The 17152-nt window shown below is 53.7% G+C and overlaps 1 protein-coding gene across 4 annotated transcripts in view; it reads right to left on the bottom strand.

The window, feature by feature from the left end:
- LIMK2 (LIM domain kinase 2) overlaps positions 1–17152 on the bottom strand; it is a 54534-nt gene that overhangs the window by 11498 nt on the left and 25884 nt on the right. For 2 of the 4 annotated variants that reach the window (XM_019977404.2, XM_019977405.2), the window contains exons 3-5: positions 1587–1722; positions 801–910; positions 90–278 (exon numbers count right to left, since the gene is read on the bottom strand). In XM_019977404.2, coding sequence (XP_019832963.1) covers positions 90–278; positions 801–910; positions 1587–1722 — 435 coding nt within the window. Of the gene's footprint in view, positions 1–89; positions 279–800; positions 911–1586; positions 1723–10010; positions 10423–11063; positions 11386–17152 lie in introns of those variants that run through there. The other 2 variants (XM_019977407.2, XM_019977406.2) reach the window with 2 other exon arrangements.

Raw genomic sequence — 17152 nt, 5'->3', positions numbered from 1 at the left:
CGCGATGTGGATGCAGAGCTCTGCTAAGATGCTGGGGCTCCAAGGCCTGCTGTGTGCTCCGCTCCAGAACCCCCACCCCAGGCACTCACTCTCTCACTTGCACGGTGGTGGCGTAGTTTGAGCAGGCACTCTCCACGGACACGGAGAAGCCCCGCCTGCCTTCGGTGGTGGCTGGCATGGAGATGTGTGTGACGGAGTAGGGCAGCTGGTCCTGGACGGATTCCGTGGACAGCCTCTCAAACATGGGTGCCAGTACCACCTCGTTGTGGCACTTCCCACTGCGGAGAGGAGCAGAAAGGGGGCTGAGATCCTGGAGCCCCACCTGGAAGCCCCCAGCAACGATGAGCCTTCCAGCGACAGAGCGCATAGCCCCACGTTCACTGCCCTGCCCGATTCCAGCTGGCTGCTCACAATGAGCAGCTGGGTTTTCTGCCTCTGACTCAAGGTAAGAACTGGGCCTCAGCCTGACTTTTTTTGTCGACCGAGGCAGCTGGGCTGACTTCTAAGGGGCCTTTGCCTTTAACATCCTGGGCTCCCTCTCCGAGAGTCCCCTCCCAGCCACCTTCTCCCTCTGGGAGGCCTGCAGGGCAGTATGCTTATTCTCCCACTAGGTACGGAGAGAAGGCAGAGACGTTCATTATCTCGCTCACAGCTTTCAGAGCTGGTCAAGAGCCATCGCTGTGACAGGAATACAATCAGCGCGCCGAGACCCCAGCAGTCCTGCACAATTCACACTGCCACTTGCCCCGCCCGCTCAGCCACCCTTGTCAGGAAGGAGGGACACGGGGCCACCATCTTACCAGTAGAGGGTGGCGTGCTGCACCAGGGCGTATGCGTCCCCATCCTCGATGATCACCTTGCAGCTCATACAGGCGAAGCACTCTGGGTGGTACTTGAACTCCCCGGCCACCTGTGGGCAGGTGGGGAGCAGGGTGGACAGACGTGGGGAGGAGACAAGTTGGCACTGTTGCCCGAGTGGAGGCGGGGTGGGTGAGGGGCCTCCCATCAGGGCTCTACAGACCATCCCTGCCCAGTCATCGCTGACTTTGGCCCGCCCCGTCCCAGAGCTTCCAGGGAAAGGGCTGGACTGGTGCTTCTCTGTCATTTCTTTCTTTCTGTTTGTCAACACCATGTGACCTGCAGAATCTTAGTTCTCCAACTAGGGACTGAATCCAGGTCCTTGGCAGTGAAAGCGAGGAGTCCTAACCACTGGACCAGCAGGGAAGTCCCTCCTTGTCATTTCTGAGACTGTAAGAAAAAAACTCTCGGTCTCAGCCATGGGCACAGGCCCCCAGAAGTCATCAGCCCCAGGAGGGAGGCTCATACTCCCCTTTAGGGCCCCATCCCATCTCACCGTCTCCCCTCCTTGCCTGCCCAGCCCTCCCAACACTGGACTGTTAAGTCTCTGAGAGACGGATGACATCTGGCACTTAATAGGTCCTAAAAATCATCTGTTAAGTGACTGAATAAATAAAGGGAGAGGCCTCGGCTGACGGGAAGACAGAAGGTAAATGGCCACAGGGAACCGGAGGCACTGCCAATGAACTCTGACGACGGAGGGGGCAGAGATGGAGGGATGCACTCACCATGACGGGCCCCGTCATCAACAGAGAGCATCCGTGGCAGAACTCCCCAAACTTCCCCCAGTAGTCCTTGTGGCAGTACAGCTTCCCATCCTTCTCATAGTACCAGTTGGTGAGGGAATCCTGGCATTCAGAACACCTGAAGAGCAAGGCAAGAACAGAAACCTAAACCTTTCTGGGTCTTGAAGCCCTTGGAGAAATTTGATAATTTGATAAGAGTCAAGAAACCTCTTGGCTTTTGAATTGTGATGCTGGAGAAGACTCTTCAGAGTCCCTTGGACTGCAAAAAGATCAAACTGGTCAATCCTAAAGGAAATCAACCCTGAATATTCACTGGAAGGACTCACCCTGAAGCTGAAGTTCCAATACTTTGGCCACCTGATGCAAAGAGCAGACTCACTGGAAAAGACTTTCATGCTGGGGAAGATTGAGGGCAGGAGGAGAAGGGGATGACAGAGAGGATAAGATGGTTGGATGGCATCACTGACTCAATGAGCAAACTCTGGGAGATAGTGGAAGGCAGGGAAGCCTGGTGAGCTGCACTCCATGGGGTTGCAAAGAGCCCGACATGACTTAGCGACTGAGTAAGAAGCCTCTCCCAAAAAAAATACACACATGAGGAAAATGTGCATATAATTTAGGTATGGGGTACATGTCATAGGACTGAAGCCCATTCATGTGCCAGTTAAGAACTTCTGGTCAAGAATGATACCTCAATGAACCAAAGAAGCTCAGTGACCTCCACTCTTGAGAACCTACCCATCTCCAACAGCATTACCTATGAGCATCCTTGAGAAAAACAGATTAAGTGTATAGAAACAATCAGGCAAATCCAGAAAGGGGAGGTCATTCTATAAGACAACTGGTCTTTTCTGTTTTAAAAAGTTAAGGCACAGGGATTAGAAAAGCCCAGTAGACACAGAAACCCCCAAATGCAACACCTAAGCCCTGGATTCGATTCTGGATTGAAAATGAAAACAGGCAACAGTGACATTTTTGGAACTGAGGAAATCTGAATTTCGCCTATACATTAGATTATAATGCAAAATTACTGTTAATTTTTTAGATGCGATAATGATACTTTGCCTATACAGAAGAATTTATAGAAGAAAAATAGTAAAGTAATAAGGAGAGTCAGTTCAGTTCAATCACTCAGTCGTGTCTGACTCTGCGACCCCGTGAACCGCAGCACGCCAGGCCTCCCTGTCCATCACCAACTCCCGGAGTTCACCCAGACTCATGTCCATTGAGTCGGTGATGCCATCCAGCCATCTCATCCTCTGTCGTCCCCTTCTCCTCCTGCCCTCAATCTTTCCCAGCATCAGAGTCTTTTCCAATAAGTCAGCTCTTCGCATCAGGTGGCCAAAGTATTGGAGTTTCAGCTTCAACATCAGTCCTTCCAGCAAACACCCAGGACTGATTTCCTTTTACTTGCAATTTACTTATAAATAAGTAAAAAATAAAACTCTGTGTATGTGTGTATACAGACATATGAAGTGGCTTAAACTTAACAAATGATCTTAGGTGAAGGATATATGAGTTTTTTAAACTAGTCTTTCAACTCTTCTATATATCTGAAATTTTTCAAAATAAAATAATGAGGGGAAGAAAGACTCCATCAGCACCATGTAACATGTGCGTGTGAGCCTCAGAGCTCCTTTCTCCTCCAGTCACTGGGCTGTGAAGCTCCACACTCGGTCAGGCTGGGGGTGTTCTGGGGTCATGTCTACACACGCGATCATCCTCACGTCTGACCCTGGCACTCAGAGCTAAGAGCCCCTTGGCCGGGTGAGCCTGTCCCACCTCCCTCTTCCTAGTTAACAGACTGTTCTTGTCGTCGAGGCCTCGCAGCACCCACTCTCTCCTTGCTTTCTGAGAGGCAGGGTGGAACTGTTCTTGGTTTGAATCCTGACCTGCCGCTTACTAGTTATGTCATCTTGGGCAAGTTATTTCACTTCTCTGACCCAGCTTCCTTATCTGTAATATAGACTACTGTGAAAATAAAATAATACATGTTAAAGTACAGACAGTTTGGGACTTCCCTGGCGGTCCAGTGGCTGGGGCTCTGTGCTTCCACTGTAGGGGGCAAGGGTTTGATCTCTGCTCGGGGAACTAGGGTCCCACAAGCTGTGTGGCAGGGCCAAGAATATTTTTTAAAATAAGACAGCTTATATAAAAGGCCTAGCACTCTAACAATGCTGTAGCGTCCACTGCTATTGAGTGATGATGATAATGGAAACTCATGTTATTGGCCACTTACTGCCATTACCTGGGTGGTTTTTGGACAACTTCTCTTACTAGCTTTTTCTCACGGACAAAACGTGACCCATAGCATCTACTACAAAGAGCCACTAAGAACAAGTAAGTTAATAAAGAGCAAAGTCTCCTGCAAACTGTGAAGGGCAAAGCAAGTGTGTTCTTAGAGTAACTTGGTAGGCACTGCAGATAGAAAAGATAGATCATACAGGGTCCCCTCCTCCACTTCCAAGAGCTTATAATGGGTTGAAGAAGAGAAAATCTAAACAAAACTTGATTAACAGTGCAGGGCGAGAGGCCGAGATGGGGCGTCCGCCATCAGCCACCCACCCTTAGCGTTTCTCATTTGTCCTCTGGCTGCTGAATTTCAGGTAGACGAGTATGGATGTGCAGTGCCCAGGACGGCTCAGTGCAGACCATGAGTTACAGGAGGTGGAGGGGAAGACCCCGTTCTGGGCACGCAACTCCAACTCCTCTCAGCGTAAAAGGCACACTTTTACATGCGCTCTGAGCTGGGAGGAGACACCAGGTTCAGGTTCTTAGGAACCACATGTCTCTGGACAAGCCCCTCTCTCTCTCTGGGCTCAGTCCCCCCACCCGTAAACTGAGGGGATTAGACTTTCCCCTGGATGATCCAAGGCTCCAATCTCAGCACCATGTATCTCCCCCCACCCCGCCCCCGGGTGATCTCAGGCCAGCTGCTCGGCTCCTTATTTCTGAAGTGGCAACATCACCTATTTTTAGGCAGGCAGTGAGGACAGAACTCAGTTCTGGACAGTGGTGACGTGCCCGGCACGGGGGCCGGCAGCAGGGGCAGGGCCTTCCTTCATGCTCCCACCTTCTGATGTAAGGCATCTGGGTACCTGCCTTCTTCCTTCACTGAGGAGAGGAACAGCATCCCACTCACCCCTGCGAGACTCAGCACCGTGCAAAGGGCCTTCGGAGTAAGCCCTCAGCAAACATTTCCAGAGTGAACACTATGGGCGTGGTGAGCACCAGCGGTCCAGGTGGGAGCATTGGGGTTTCGCGGCTCCCGGTCACCGGGCCCTGCCCGCCCCTCTCCTGTCTGAGGTGGAGGAGAGCTGCTGCAGACGAACCTGCACCAACCATTGGCTGGGGCCCTGTTACAGCCCTGCCATGGTATGTGCACTGCAGGGCACAGGAGCACCAAATGCGTCCTCCTCTCCACTGCCAATAGCCTCCCTTTGTCTGTTGCAAGTAGCCCAGGCCAGGACCGGGAAGGGGCCAGGGAGAGGGGCAAGTGCAGGCATGCAGGAGCCAGACGTGCTGGCCTCCTGGGAAGAAGACCTGGCCAGAGCGTGACACCACCACGCACATATCTGGGTCAAGGAATGCCTCTGCGGGGCACAGCCGGCTGCTCAGCCAGGGCCGGCGCCACAGGCAACTCTGAAGAACAGGAAGCTGAACGTCTGACAGGAGGACGGGCTGCTTTACACAGCCCCCAGGCTGCTTTACACAGGACACAAGTGGTTCTGGGCCTCCGGAGACACTGCTGCGGCAGATTCACTTAAATGTTCACAGCAGCCACGGTGACCTGTTTCGAGAATGTAACCATATTCTGCTGCGCTGTATGAGATACCTAACTTTCATGAGCTCTAATCCTGACCGCACCCTGCAGGGTGATAGGATTAGCCCTGTTTCACAGACTAAGAGACTGAAAAGCAGAGTCAAGTCACTTCTGCGAAGTTGCCCGGAACACACATGACGAAGCCGGAATCTGCACCAACGTGTGCCTCCGCTTCATGGTGCAGCACGCCCACTAAGCTGGGCCGTGGGGCTCGCATCTGTGAAGACACAGAGGCTGGAGCCCTGAGAGCACGCGTCCCTTTGCGTGTCAACACCTGCTGGTGTTTCTCCTGAAGCCCAAGGACCCAACGTTAAGTGGCACAATGACTCTCCTCCTCCACTGAGTCCATGGCAGGCTGGTCCCCAGCAGACTCTGCCCCTATTAAAAGGGTCCAAAACTCACTCTGGGAATGTAAGGTGTGACTCAGGAGAATTCCACCTTGATCCTCAGGGGCCATGGCCACAATACCTTCTCCCCAAAGCCTTTCCCAGCCTTCAATTTTCCGAAGTTTCAAGTGAAAATTAGCATGTGCCCTGGCTACAGGCCCAGGGCATCGAGCTTGGAGGTGGTGGGCCTGGCAGTGGAGCCAGACCCCAGGGCCAAGGCATCAGCCAACACACTCTCCAGAGCAGTGAATGGAGCAGAGACTCTCCAGCCACATGCTTTAACAACCTCCAGAACTTTCCTGGAGCACTATGGAGAGCCTGGGCAGCTAGAGTGGACCAAACCCTGATGGTCAGTTCAGTGGGCAGCTCAGATCCAAGCTAAAGCCTTTAGAGTCAGCAGGGAACATACTGGTTAAAAAATAATAATCAAAGTTTCATAAATAATTTCTCTTAAGACCTGGGTCCACATTCCATCTTTGCCACTCACTATCTGAGTCACCTGAAGCCAGTTACTTCATGACCCAGGCCTCAGTGTCCTCATTCGCACACTGGTGATGATGAAAATTAAACCACGTACAGACGCCCAGCGAGAGCCTGGCCCAGAGCGGGGGCCCAGGAAGTGCTCATCTCCCCACCTCCCTCTCCGATTGGAGAACACCCAGGGTGAAAGGAGACAGACCCGTCCCTCTCCCAGGCCCAAGCAAGAGGGACCTGTTTCTTGGCCCAGAACCAAACAGATTTCTGGAAACAGGGAAGGTCCCCAAATGAATTATCTATCTAGCCAGTTAGAAATCAATTGATCATAATCAATTCTGACCAATTAGGAAACAGTTACTGTTCATGGAGGGTGTGCAAGATGGAACAAGCAAGGTGCTGAGAGAAGCCAAGTGAGATAAGACAGAGGCCCCGCCCTCAGTCACATGAAAATTCTTCAGACCAAACGTTTACAGGTAAATTTTCCACCTTTGGTGGTGAGAGCGCCAGAACAGCCATTGTTACCTGGATTTACACAGGTTAAAGAACAAGCCCTCCAGCGTCCTGCTTGAGGGCCTGGCCGGAGGCTTGTCCTTAGCCTCTGAGCAGAAAGCAGAGTGGGAGAAGCTTCTTCCAGCCCCTGCCTCTGAGCACTGACTGGGGTGCACGGGGCACCTGGCAGATCTCTCTGCTCTAGCCTGAGTGAAACGACTGGGGTCGCCACACCTCCTCTGGGCCCGAAGGGGTCGGGGGCAGAATAGAGCAGGGGCCCAGAGACTCCGGTCCGTCAGAGCTCAGCCTTCTACCACCCCAGACCCCTTAATCACCCCTCCTTCCTGCAGACCCTGCAGACTGAAACAGGCTGTCAATTAAGCTGTAATTATTATGGAATAAATAGGTTGTTATCCTGTTTGAAAAAATTAACCAAACACATAACGAGCTTCTGATCAGCAAGAAATAAGTGTTGCCAGAGTGCGCTGACTCAGTTCCAACCAGAAGCCAGAAAGCCTGTGGTTTCAAGTCATCTGTGCCGTGGTGCTGCAGCTAATGGAAGAGGGCTTGTGTGTCTGAGGAGCCACGTGGGTTGCAGAGCTGGGAACCATTCACCTGATCTGAGTCCTTCATTTTTCAGAGGAGAGAGAGTCCCAGGGGACCTAAGGCAGCTGCCAAATATGACTGTGAAGGTGGGCAGGGTTAAGAATAGTTTCTCCCTTTGAACAAGGGTTGCTTTAGAATACAAAGATGCACTTGTTTTCTTCAAGAGACAATGTGTAAACCAAACTCACCAAATCAACGTCAGGCATTAAGGGGAAAGCTGTAAAAAGAAAAATCCTTTAATGATGTCAGACTAAAGTCCCTCTTTAATTTTCCTCTTCTGTAAATTCCGATCGGAGGGGTTTTCTTACTCGCGAGGACGCTCATGACTACGTCTCAGCCCCCAACCCTGGTGCACGGGCAGAAGGGGACGATGCCTGCCTGCCTGCCTGGCGGGCAGGGGCGCCTGGGGCACAGAAATCGCATTCTTCATCCCCGGCTCCCACTTCCCTCCCCGGCGAGCTGTCACGCCTGATCATGTCCCCATGGAATCTGGTTGCGTCACTCTCCTTGAAGCTGCAGACCCAGAACTGTGTGCTCAGGGCCTGGGGTCAAGGACTTAATTTCTTCCACAGAATCTGGCAAGGGTCGTGTCGAGGAGCCCAGGAAATCCAGTCCCTACGCTCCGCAGGGGAGGAAACCGAGGCCCAGGGTAGGGTCAGGCACCTGGTCAGAGGGCAGCCCTTGAGGACATCCTGCAATAAAGGAGGGGGCGAGGGCAGAAGCGGCTTTCTGACAAGGCAGTGACACTGGTGACTGACTGGACTGCTACCTGGGAGAGGAGAGGGTCTGGGTGGTCCCTGGGTGGGGAGGCAGGGCACAGAGCCCCATGCTCGGCTAGCTCTTCAGAAGTGGCTTCAGGAATGTGGCCTCCCATCTCGGGGGAGGGGAGAGCGGCTGTGGCCCGCCAGTCAGTCCCCCCCTGACTCCAGCTGGGCAAACAGAGTTGGGGGGAGGGCCGTCAGGTTGCCCGGAGGGGCTGGGGCAGAGCAAGACAAAGCACGGGCAGACCTGGGTGGCGCAGTGGCCGGGTCCTCACAGGTCCACGCTGACTGTCCATTATCTGCTTGAGCTCCTGAGAGGCTGTGATGTGCCCCCAGAGATTAAAAGGGGCACACATTCCTGGCTTCTAAGGAAGCCACCCCACCCCCAGGCTGCCGATCCAGGATTAAGAGTAAGAGGGATTAATGAGGCCCTGGCTTAAACTAGTGGCTGCTTCAAACACTTGGCATCTTGATTCCACATGGTACAACTCAAGATCAATCCCCATCCCCAAAGGCCCTGCAGAGGAGGATATCTGCTGTCCCCGCCATGTGCCAGGAAAACTATGGGGAAGCCTTTCCCTGCTTGCTCCCTCTCTCCTCTGCGAGGAAAGCAAACCTGAGAACGGTCCTGGGGAGATACACGCAGGGGGAGATGCAGCCTCCCGAGGCTGGCCTGAAAGACCCTGCAAGTTAACTGTTGAAAGCAGCTACCACATCTGTAAAACGGGGACACCAAAGGTCTTGAGGCTGTCAAGAGACTGCAGGATGAAGTGCCGGGCAGGATGTCTGGAAGAGGCAGCCCCGAGGACCAGTTTTATCCCGCCCCCTCAGACCCTGGGGTTTCCCACCACTCGACCAGGGTCTGGTGATTCTGAGAAGCCACGTGGTGCTCTGCTTTTCTGCCCAGGGCACGGCCACCCGACTGATCCCCACAGCGCAATCTGGGCAAGGGGCTGGGCTGGGGACGCCAGAGGGAGAAGCCGACCAGGACCACTGGTGAGGGGGAGGCAGACCTCAGAACAGGCTGCTCCCAAAGAATGAAAACAAGCTCCACCCCAGCCAGGAATGGCTCCAGCCAGGAGGGACCCAGAGGCCAGAACCCCCTGGGGAGTTTCTGTAGGGAGGTGGGGTGGGGCAGACAGTAGAGAAAGGCAGGTCGGAGGTAGACCGGAAGTTTCCACATCTCCCCGTGAGAAGCCCCGCAGAAGCTCAGGTCTGGGGACCTGGCAGGCATGGGGGCTGGCCCCCTAGCTCGGGACCCTCCAAAGCCGGCTGCCCCAGGTCTCACGTGCCCAGGACTTTGCCAGGCAATCCTACTCACAGGGAATGCAGGAGCCCTTAGAGGCCAGAGGCCAAGGTGCCTGCTATTAAGAGAACAAACGTGTGTAATGAGAGAGCTTACAGTGTACTGGGCTGCCCACACCCAGCCTCGCCGGCTTCCACGCTGTTTGGCAAAACCTGCCCATCCTGCTTGTTGGGACAAATTCCCGGGCAGGCGGCACAGCCCACAGGTGAGACGTGGAGAGCTGAAAAGAACAGCCCCTCCTGCGCTCCCCCAGGAAGAAGTAGCACCGTGAGCAGGCCAGCTCGGCAGCACCTTGCATCTCTCAGAGGCTCGTCCAGGTGCGTCTGGGAAGCCCCGGGAGGCCAAGCTCCCTGGCGGCTGCGGCCCGACCGCCCCTCCCCTCCCTGTTCCCAGCACCTGGGGTGGGGGGACCTGGTTCCGTGGGGAAGCGGCTTCCACTGGCTTGTGCCTGACACACGCGCGATGGGAGGACAAGAAAAACCCTAGAGGCAAAGGGGGGTGGCCTTGGCCCTCCCCTCAGGACCGGGGCCCAAAGAGGAGATGGGAAGCGCGACTCACCGGAAGGGGTCTCTGGAGGTGAAGTAAGCCTGGACGGACAAGTAACTCCCCATCTTCTTCCCACGCCAGACACACAAGACACAAGCTCAGCTGCAAACCCGTCGGGGAGGGCCTCCGGCCTGCGGGCGGCCACCATGACAGGCCTGGGGCTCTGGCAGCGCTGGCTGCCCAGCTCACCTCTCCCTCCGGGGCGGCCGGAGGGGCGTGAGCGTTCTGAGCCCCTTGCCCCCCAGCGAAGTCCCGCAGGAGCTCATGGCTGGGACGCTGCTCCCCGGTTCTCCGAGGCTGGGCGGCCCCTCGGGACTCAGGAGAAGCACCTCTCTGCAGAGGCTACACGCACTCAGGCATTCTCAGGCAGGGGCCGGTGACTCGCCAAGAAAGAGGCGCTGCTGTCAAGTTAGCCTTCCTCGGCAGCCCCACCCCTGCCGGGGGAGGGAGGAAGGGGAGGGGCTCCGCGCGGAACGAGGTGTGTGGTTGGAGCAGCTATTAGGAAACAGACCTTGCAGGCAAGGGGTGGAGCCGAGCGGGAGGGAGGCTGCAGGCTGGCGCCGCAGACAATAACCAGGACTGGCTGGGTGTCCATCCCTCAGCCTGGGGAAGGGCAGGGCAGGAGACGGGGTGGGCACAGCTGCCCCAAGTGTCCCCGGCCTGAAGAGCTGCCCAAAGGATGGGAACTCTGCTCGGAGATGAAGAAAAGCCCAGGAGACCAGCTCCAGGCCAAGCCACACCCCCTAAAGGGGGAGCCCTCCGGCCCCAGAGGCCGGTCCAGAGACCCAGGGCCAGGGAGCTGCCCTCTGGGCTCTCGGCTCCGGGCTGGCATCTACACGGTACTGGCACGAGGGTCCCCATTCATTCCTTCCCTCTGTCTGGCCTGGGCACTCCACTTCTGGGCAGAGCTGCGCCGCAGATGAGGAAACAAGGCCCAGAGCGCTATGTTGCCTGCCATTTCTCCTGTGACAAGCGCCATGTGATACTGTCTTATTTCTCTGACATGGGGGCTATCTCCTCGGTGGAAACAAGGGAAGCGAGGTACAGCGAGATTAAGTCACTTACCCATGGCCAAATAACCAGTCGGCGGCAGGGCTGGTATTTAAATGCAGGCTCATGTGACTTTAGAGCTGGAGGTCTCAGCCGCCGAGCTTCATTCTGCCTCTTCAAGGTAAAACATCTCCCGCAAAACCCTTCTGCACACAGGAGGAGCACAGGGACTGGAGTCCAGGTCACTTGTGCCCTCTCATTCATTCATTCATTCATTCATTCCTGGAATGCCACCCTTCGGCCTCAGCAGGCAGTGGTGCTTCTTCCCCGGTGTCCACGGTAACCAGGCTTCTCACACTGAAAACCAGGGCACGATGGAGGGCAAGGCCCAGGGTGCCTGTGGGGACGATGAGCCACGTGTCTGGAGACGGGACTGGCTAAACCAGGGCCCACCATCGAGAGAGTCCCTTACCCTCTGCCTGAGGAAGACGGGGCCACGTCCAGACCCCACTGTTGGACTTGAGGGAGCGACGCCTGCTTTCTCCCACCCGACACACGCTCCTCTCCATGCAAGTCACCCTGTCCCAGAGACAGGAAAGCCCGTGGCGAAGGTGGAGGCTGGGAGCTGGGGGGGCCTCTTCCCATTCCTCTACTGATGGGGCACGGGGATAAGGACGCAAGTGATAAGACAGGGTGTCTGCACCCTGTTATAAGCTACCACTTATGGAGCACTTAGGACGTTCCAGGCCCTGCATTATCACTTATCTGTCATACTTAAATGGCCAATACATGGGGTAGATGTTATCACCCCCGTTTAACAGATGATGAAACTGAGGTTCCTAAGCGTTGTGTCACTAGCCTGAAGACAAACAGCTGCTGAGTGAGGGAGCTGGGTTTCAAATCCAGTAAGAGCCGGGGTTGGGACACTTTTTCTGTAAAGGGCCAGAGAGCAAACATTTTAGGCTGTGCAGGCCTAAAATGAATACAGATTGTGTCACTGCAGCACGACAGTGGCCTATATATATAAAACAAATGAATGGATGTCGCTATATTCCAATAATGCTTTACTTATGGATATGGAAGCGTGAATTTTGTGCTGTTTTCACGTGCCACAAAATATTCTTTTGCTTTCCTCTGTTTAAGAATGTGAAGGGACTGCCCTGGTGGTCCAGTGGTTAAGAATCTGCCTTCCAACGCCAAGGACATGGGTTTGCTCCCTGGCCAGGGGACTAGGAACCCACATGTCGCAGAACAACCACAACTAGAGAAAGCCCACATGCTGCAAGAAGACCCAAGGCAGTCAAATAAATAAATAAATATATTTTTTTGAAAAAAAAAAAAAAAAAAGATAAAAAAATGTGAAAATCAAAAGGTTGTACAAAAAGAGGCAGTGGGCTAGTCTGCTGGCTTCTGCCCCACAGGCAGCTCCCTCAACCACACTGTACCTGGCCTCTAATAGTGAAGACCACTTCCTGCATTCGTGCGGACGGCAGCCATGTCTGTGTCCTGCCACACGGGCCCCACGTTCCAGCCCCCGAGGCGGCCGGCGGGCAGTGAGCACTGGACCAGCACGCACCCTGCCCCAAGCCTGCGCGCAGCACCTTACACACATGAATGAACTTAAACCACGCCAGCTGACAGTCCTGTGACTCCCCCCTTTTTACGGTGGAAGGAACCGAGGTACCGAGTATAAACCCCATGCCTGAGGTCAACCAGCTGCACGTGTGAGAGGTGGAGCGAGGATTCGAACCTGGGCTGTCAATCCTGGGCTCTACCGTTGCTATGCTGGAGCCTGGCCTGGGACTGCAGCCAGACTGTCTGGGTTTGAATGCGACAAGGCCCTGCACGTAAGCCCTTGGCACGCAGTCTGGAACACATTAAGGGTTGATAAATGTTAGCTGCTAATATCATTAAGACCACTGTTACTACCACTACAGGCTCACTCTGTGGCCTTCAGCAAGTTGCTGCCTCTATCTCGGTCTCAGTGATGTTTCTAAAAAACTGCCAGCTTCCACGTTTTTCAGCACTATGAAGTTGCAGAGGGCTCCCTGTTTCCCTGGGTCTCAATTTGAGTTTAGACCTCTTGAGCTGACCCTGGGAGGATCAGGATTCCGGCCTGGGGGCCACACAAGAGCCAGGGGTGGGGGGCCGCACAGAGCGGAGGGGGGACGGCACGCGGGATACTGAAAGGCCCGCCCAGCTGGAGAGCGGGGAGCTCTGTTCTTCCAGCCAACTACTTCTCACCAAAAATCTATTATGTTCCCCTGTAATTCGATCAGGCAAGGAGGGGGCCCCAAATTAAGTCTGGAACTAGCAAATTATCTTCTAATTGCACCTTCCGATTTCCATCTGATGAACAGAGTGCGGGTGGAAGAAAATGCAAGCCACAGCGAGACAGGGCCAGGGAGCCCATGAGCATAACTCCTCTTGACATTTCACACAGCTCTGCTGTTCCAGCGGCGGCGGGCGCAGTGAGTCGGTGTCTAGGAATGCGAGCGAGGCTGCAGGCTCTCTCCATCCCCCTGCTCCCTCACAAAGCACTCGGTGGGTGGGTGGGCGTGTGGGGAACTAATGTGAGGACCTCCCCCAGGAAGAGGTGCAGCCACTTCCCAGGCCCCTCCCAGGCAGAGTCTGCTTGACCCCCATAAATCCAGACCTCCAGAGAAACCACAAAAGATGGGGGACCACCAGATGTGAGAAGCCGCTGGCCGCTCAGACCCAAGTGTGTGGCTCCTCGGGGCCAACTTCGAAGGGCCCGAACCCCTCAGAATGGGAGGTGAAAGGTCACAGTGGAGGCTGTATTTCTACGCCCTGCCCCTGGATATTGGTTCTGGGTGGGAAGCCACTCTTCTAGGTACCAGAGCAGCTGGCACAAGACGCGGCAGCTGCCAGAGGCAGTGCCGGGATCCCTGGACTGGCGGTGACGGCGGGGGAAGATGGCAGGAGAGGCAGTAATCTTTTGCACGTTTCTCGAGCTGGAAACCTGGCAGGGAGCCCAGCCGACCGACTCCTCGGAATCAGCTGAGGAGCGGGGCTTCAAGGTGGCTGGTGAGAGGCTGGAGGGGACAGCCCTCAGACCAGCGGTCCCAAGTGAACACTATGAATGAATGAATCACCCCAGCCTCTTCTCGGAGGCAGCTCTGGTCAGACAGCCTGATGCCTGGGGAACTCTGTCCCTGTGGGGCCCTCTACTGGCCGGGAGGACTCTGACCAGGGATGGGTACTCAGGGACCTTAGCCAGGGAGCAGCGTCAGCCCATCTGCTGGCCGTTCTTCCTGCCTCTGCTCCCCTTCTACTCCAGCTCATTTTCCACACTACAGCAGCAGTCAGCTCTCAGGAAGGGGAGTCCCAGCAATTCTACTGCTAGAAATCTTGCCCAGAGAAATATTCCTACAAATGTGCCGAGACACTGTTCACAGCATGGTTTAATACTAAAAGATGAGGAACAATCCATGTGTCTGTCAGCAGGACTGGGCTATTGCACATCCATGAGACAGAATACTATGCAGCTGTTACAAATAATGAGGGAGACCTTAGGTCCTGAAACAGAAACTGTCCTGGATGAGGGGTTATATGAAAAATCTAGGCATCGGAGAGAATGTGCAGAGTGTTCCCATTGTTTCAAAAGTCTGCATACATAGTCCTTAGCCATCCTGCTGGATTCTAGCGCATGGCTAATCGGTTTCCTCTTTAGGGCAGTGAAACAAGCAGCACAGATGAAACAGCATTCATTTTCTACCCTTTTGATACTGCCTACATTGTTTCCCTTACACTTAAGTGCCGCATATATATATATATACATATATATATATATTTTTTTGGTCTGTTCCAGGTCTTACTTGCAGCATGAGGCCTCTAGTTCCCTCACTAGGGATCAAACCTGGACCCCCTGCATTGGGAGAGAACAGTCTTAGCCACTGGGCCACCAGGGAAATCCCTAAGTGCTGCTTTTTTGGCTGTGCTGGGTCCTTGCTGCTGCACACAGGTCTCTCTAGTTGTCGCTAGCAGGACTACCCTCTGGTTGTGTGCACCACCTTCTCACTGTGGCAGCTTCTCTTGTTGCACAGCTTGTGCTCTAGGGCACGTGCGCTCACTAACTGGTGCACAGGTTTACTTGCCATGTGGCATGTACGATCTTCCCAGACCAGGGATGGAACCAGTGTCCCCTGCATTACAAGGTGAATTCTTAACCACTGGACCACTAGGGAAGCTCCTAAGTGCTGGTTTTTAAAATGATAAATGGACAAAAACAAAAAGAAGTCCCACGGTTTAGAGCAAACACCTCACACATTTTTCCTAGTGCTAAGCCTGCCTGGGCGCCCTGCACTGGGGATCCCCAGGCTGTCTCCACAGCTTCGCTCCTAGGGTCATGGCTCTGGCCACCTCCTCCCCTCCACTTCCTCACCCGGCCATGCAGGCTCTCCCTGGGTAGTCAGTCCCCAAGCCCTTGTTCCCTTAGCTCCTTCTGAAGCCTCCTCCACCCCCAGCTGGCAGCTATCTCCTCCCTTTTCCAGGCCCACCTCCCACAGAGCACTCATATCTTCTCAGGAAGGGGATTCCCTGATGCGTCCTCAAGCACATCACATAAGAGGGACTTGGAGCCTGTATCCACCTACCTCCAGATCGAATATGTGAGGTCCACACCTGATGTTCACAGATGCCTAGTAAATGGTTCAGGAACCCTGTTATGAGCAACTTCTAGACTGGTGATGAAAACTAAGGTTTATAAAGTGTTTTCCATTTACAGAGAGCTTTCAAGCTCATCAGCCAGGTCAGTCCCTGCAACAACCTAGAAAGGAGTATGTACAGCACAGACAAGGCAAGGGAAACCCAGAGATGTTAGCAACCCATCCAAGTTACTGTGGGAAGCTCAGGGCTGAGATTAAAAGCCGGGTCTGCCGACCTCCAGTCCTAAGGCCTTTCCTCAACAGGAGCCCAAGTGAGGTATTCAGGAATCCGGCCTCTGCAACAACACAGGGCCCCAAAGTGCTGGGTACCCTGAACTTCTGCCTCTGATTTCTCCAGATTTCCTGCCCACATTTGCACTGTTAGGATATCACAAAAGATTTTATCCAATGCCTTGTAGAATTCAAGAGGACCCAGTGAGAATATGAAGTCAGGTCTAATGAGTCACGACAGATCCACGGCTGCTGGAGCCCCTGTCCTAAGTGTTCACTGCCCACCTATTCCATCATCTGCAAAATTCCACGGAACCCCACTGGAATTCGTCCACAAAATCCCATCAGGACTCTGTGAAGGAGTCAAGCCAAAAAAGTAATGAGTACTTTTTCCAGGATCTCTATTCTTCCTTTTTGAAAACCAGGCCAGTTAGCCACCTCCGTTCTTATTCACGATTAGATCACCAATGCCTGATACACAGCAGGTATTAACAACTATACAGTAATAAGCAATTACACCCGGGGGGATTACCCCATTCTGCACAGTTTCTCAAAAGTTACTAACAGCAGTTTTGTTCCTACACCCATAAGGTCCCCCCACCCCCGCCTTTCTTTCTTCAGTGTATTGAGGAATAATTTTTCCATCTAAACTAAACACATTTCACATGACTGGGTACCCTTGTATACCTTGGGCTTTCCGTCCTCCCTTCCGAGTTCCGAGGGGCTGGACCCTATGTCTAAGGCTCTATTCAGACTCTGTGCCATCTGATTAAGCTCGGCGCCAAGGACTGTCTTTCACCCTGTGTTTGTTAACACGACACCACATTCCAGAAGTAGTGGACACTTGGCTCCCTTTCTGTAAAACACTGACCGAATTCCATGAGCCCTTTACTGAGGTGGGCTTGCTCACATAACATTTTAATTCTCACAACCCTGTGAGGTTGGGGTGTACCAGTTTCATTTTACAGGCAAAATACTGAAATTCAAAGAGAAGGTTATTCAAGGTCACAGGTCTGAGAATAGGGAAAGCTGGGATTTAACCCAAGACTTTGGATTCCAGGTCCAAGAGTATCATCTCCTTTGTACTTAAGAAGAACTGAAGCTCAAAGAGAAGGTCATTCAAGGTCACGGGTTTAGGAATGGGCAGAGCTGGGATTTAACCCAAGACTTTGGATTCCAGGTCCAAGGCACTAACGTTGCCTCGAATAACTATTTTATACTTGTTCTTTGATTTATAGTGGTGTTTCTGAAACCGTGGTTAAAAGA

This window comes from Bos indicus, chromosome 17 (genome assembly GCF_029378745.1).
Source record: "Bos indicus isolate NIAB-ARS_2022 breed Sahiwal x Tharparkar chromosome 17, NIAB-ARS_B.indTharparkar_mat_pri_1.0, whole genome shotgun sequence".
Taxonomy (NCBI): domain Eukaryota; kingdom Metazoa; phylum Chordata; class Mammalia; order Artiodactyla; family Bovidae; genus Bos; species Bos indicus.
This window is presented reverse-complemented; position numbering and strand designations above follow the sequence as displayed.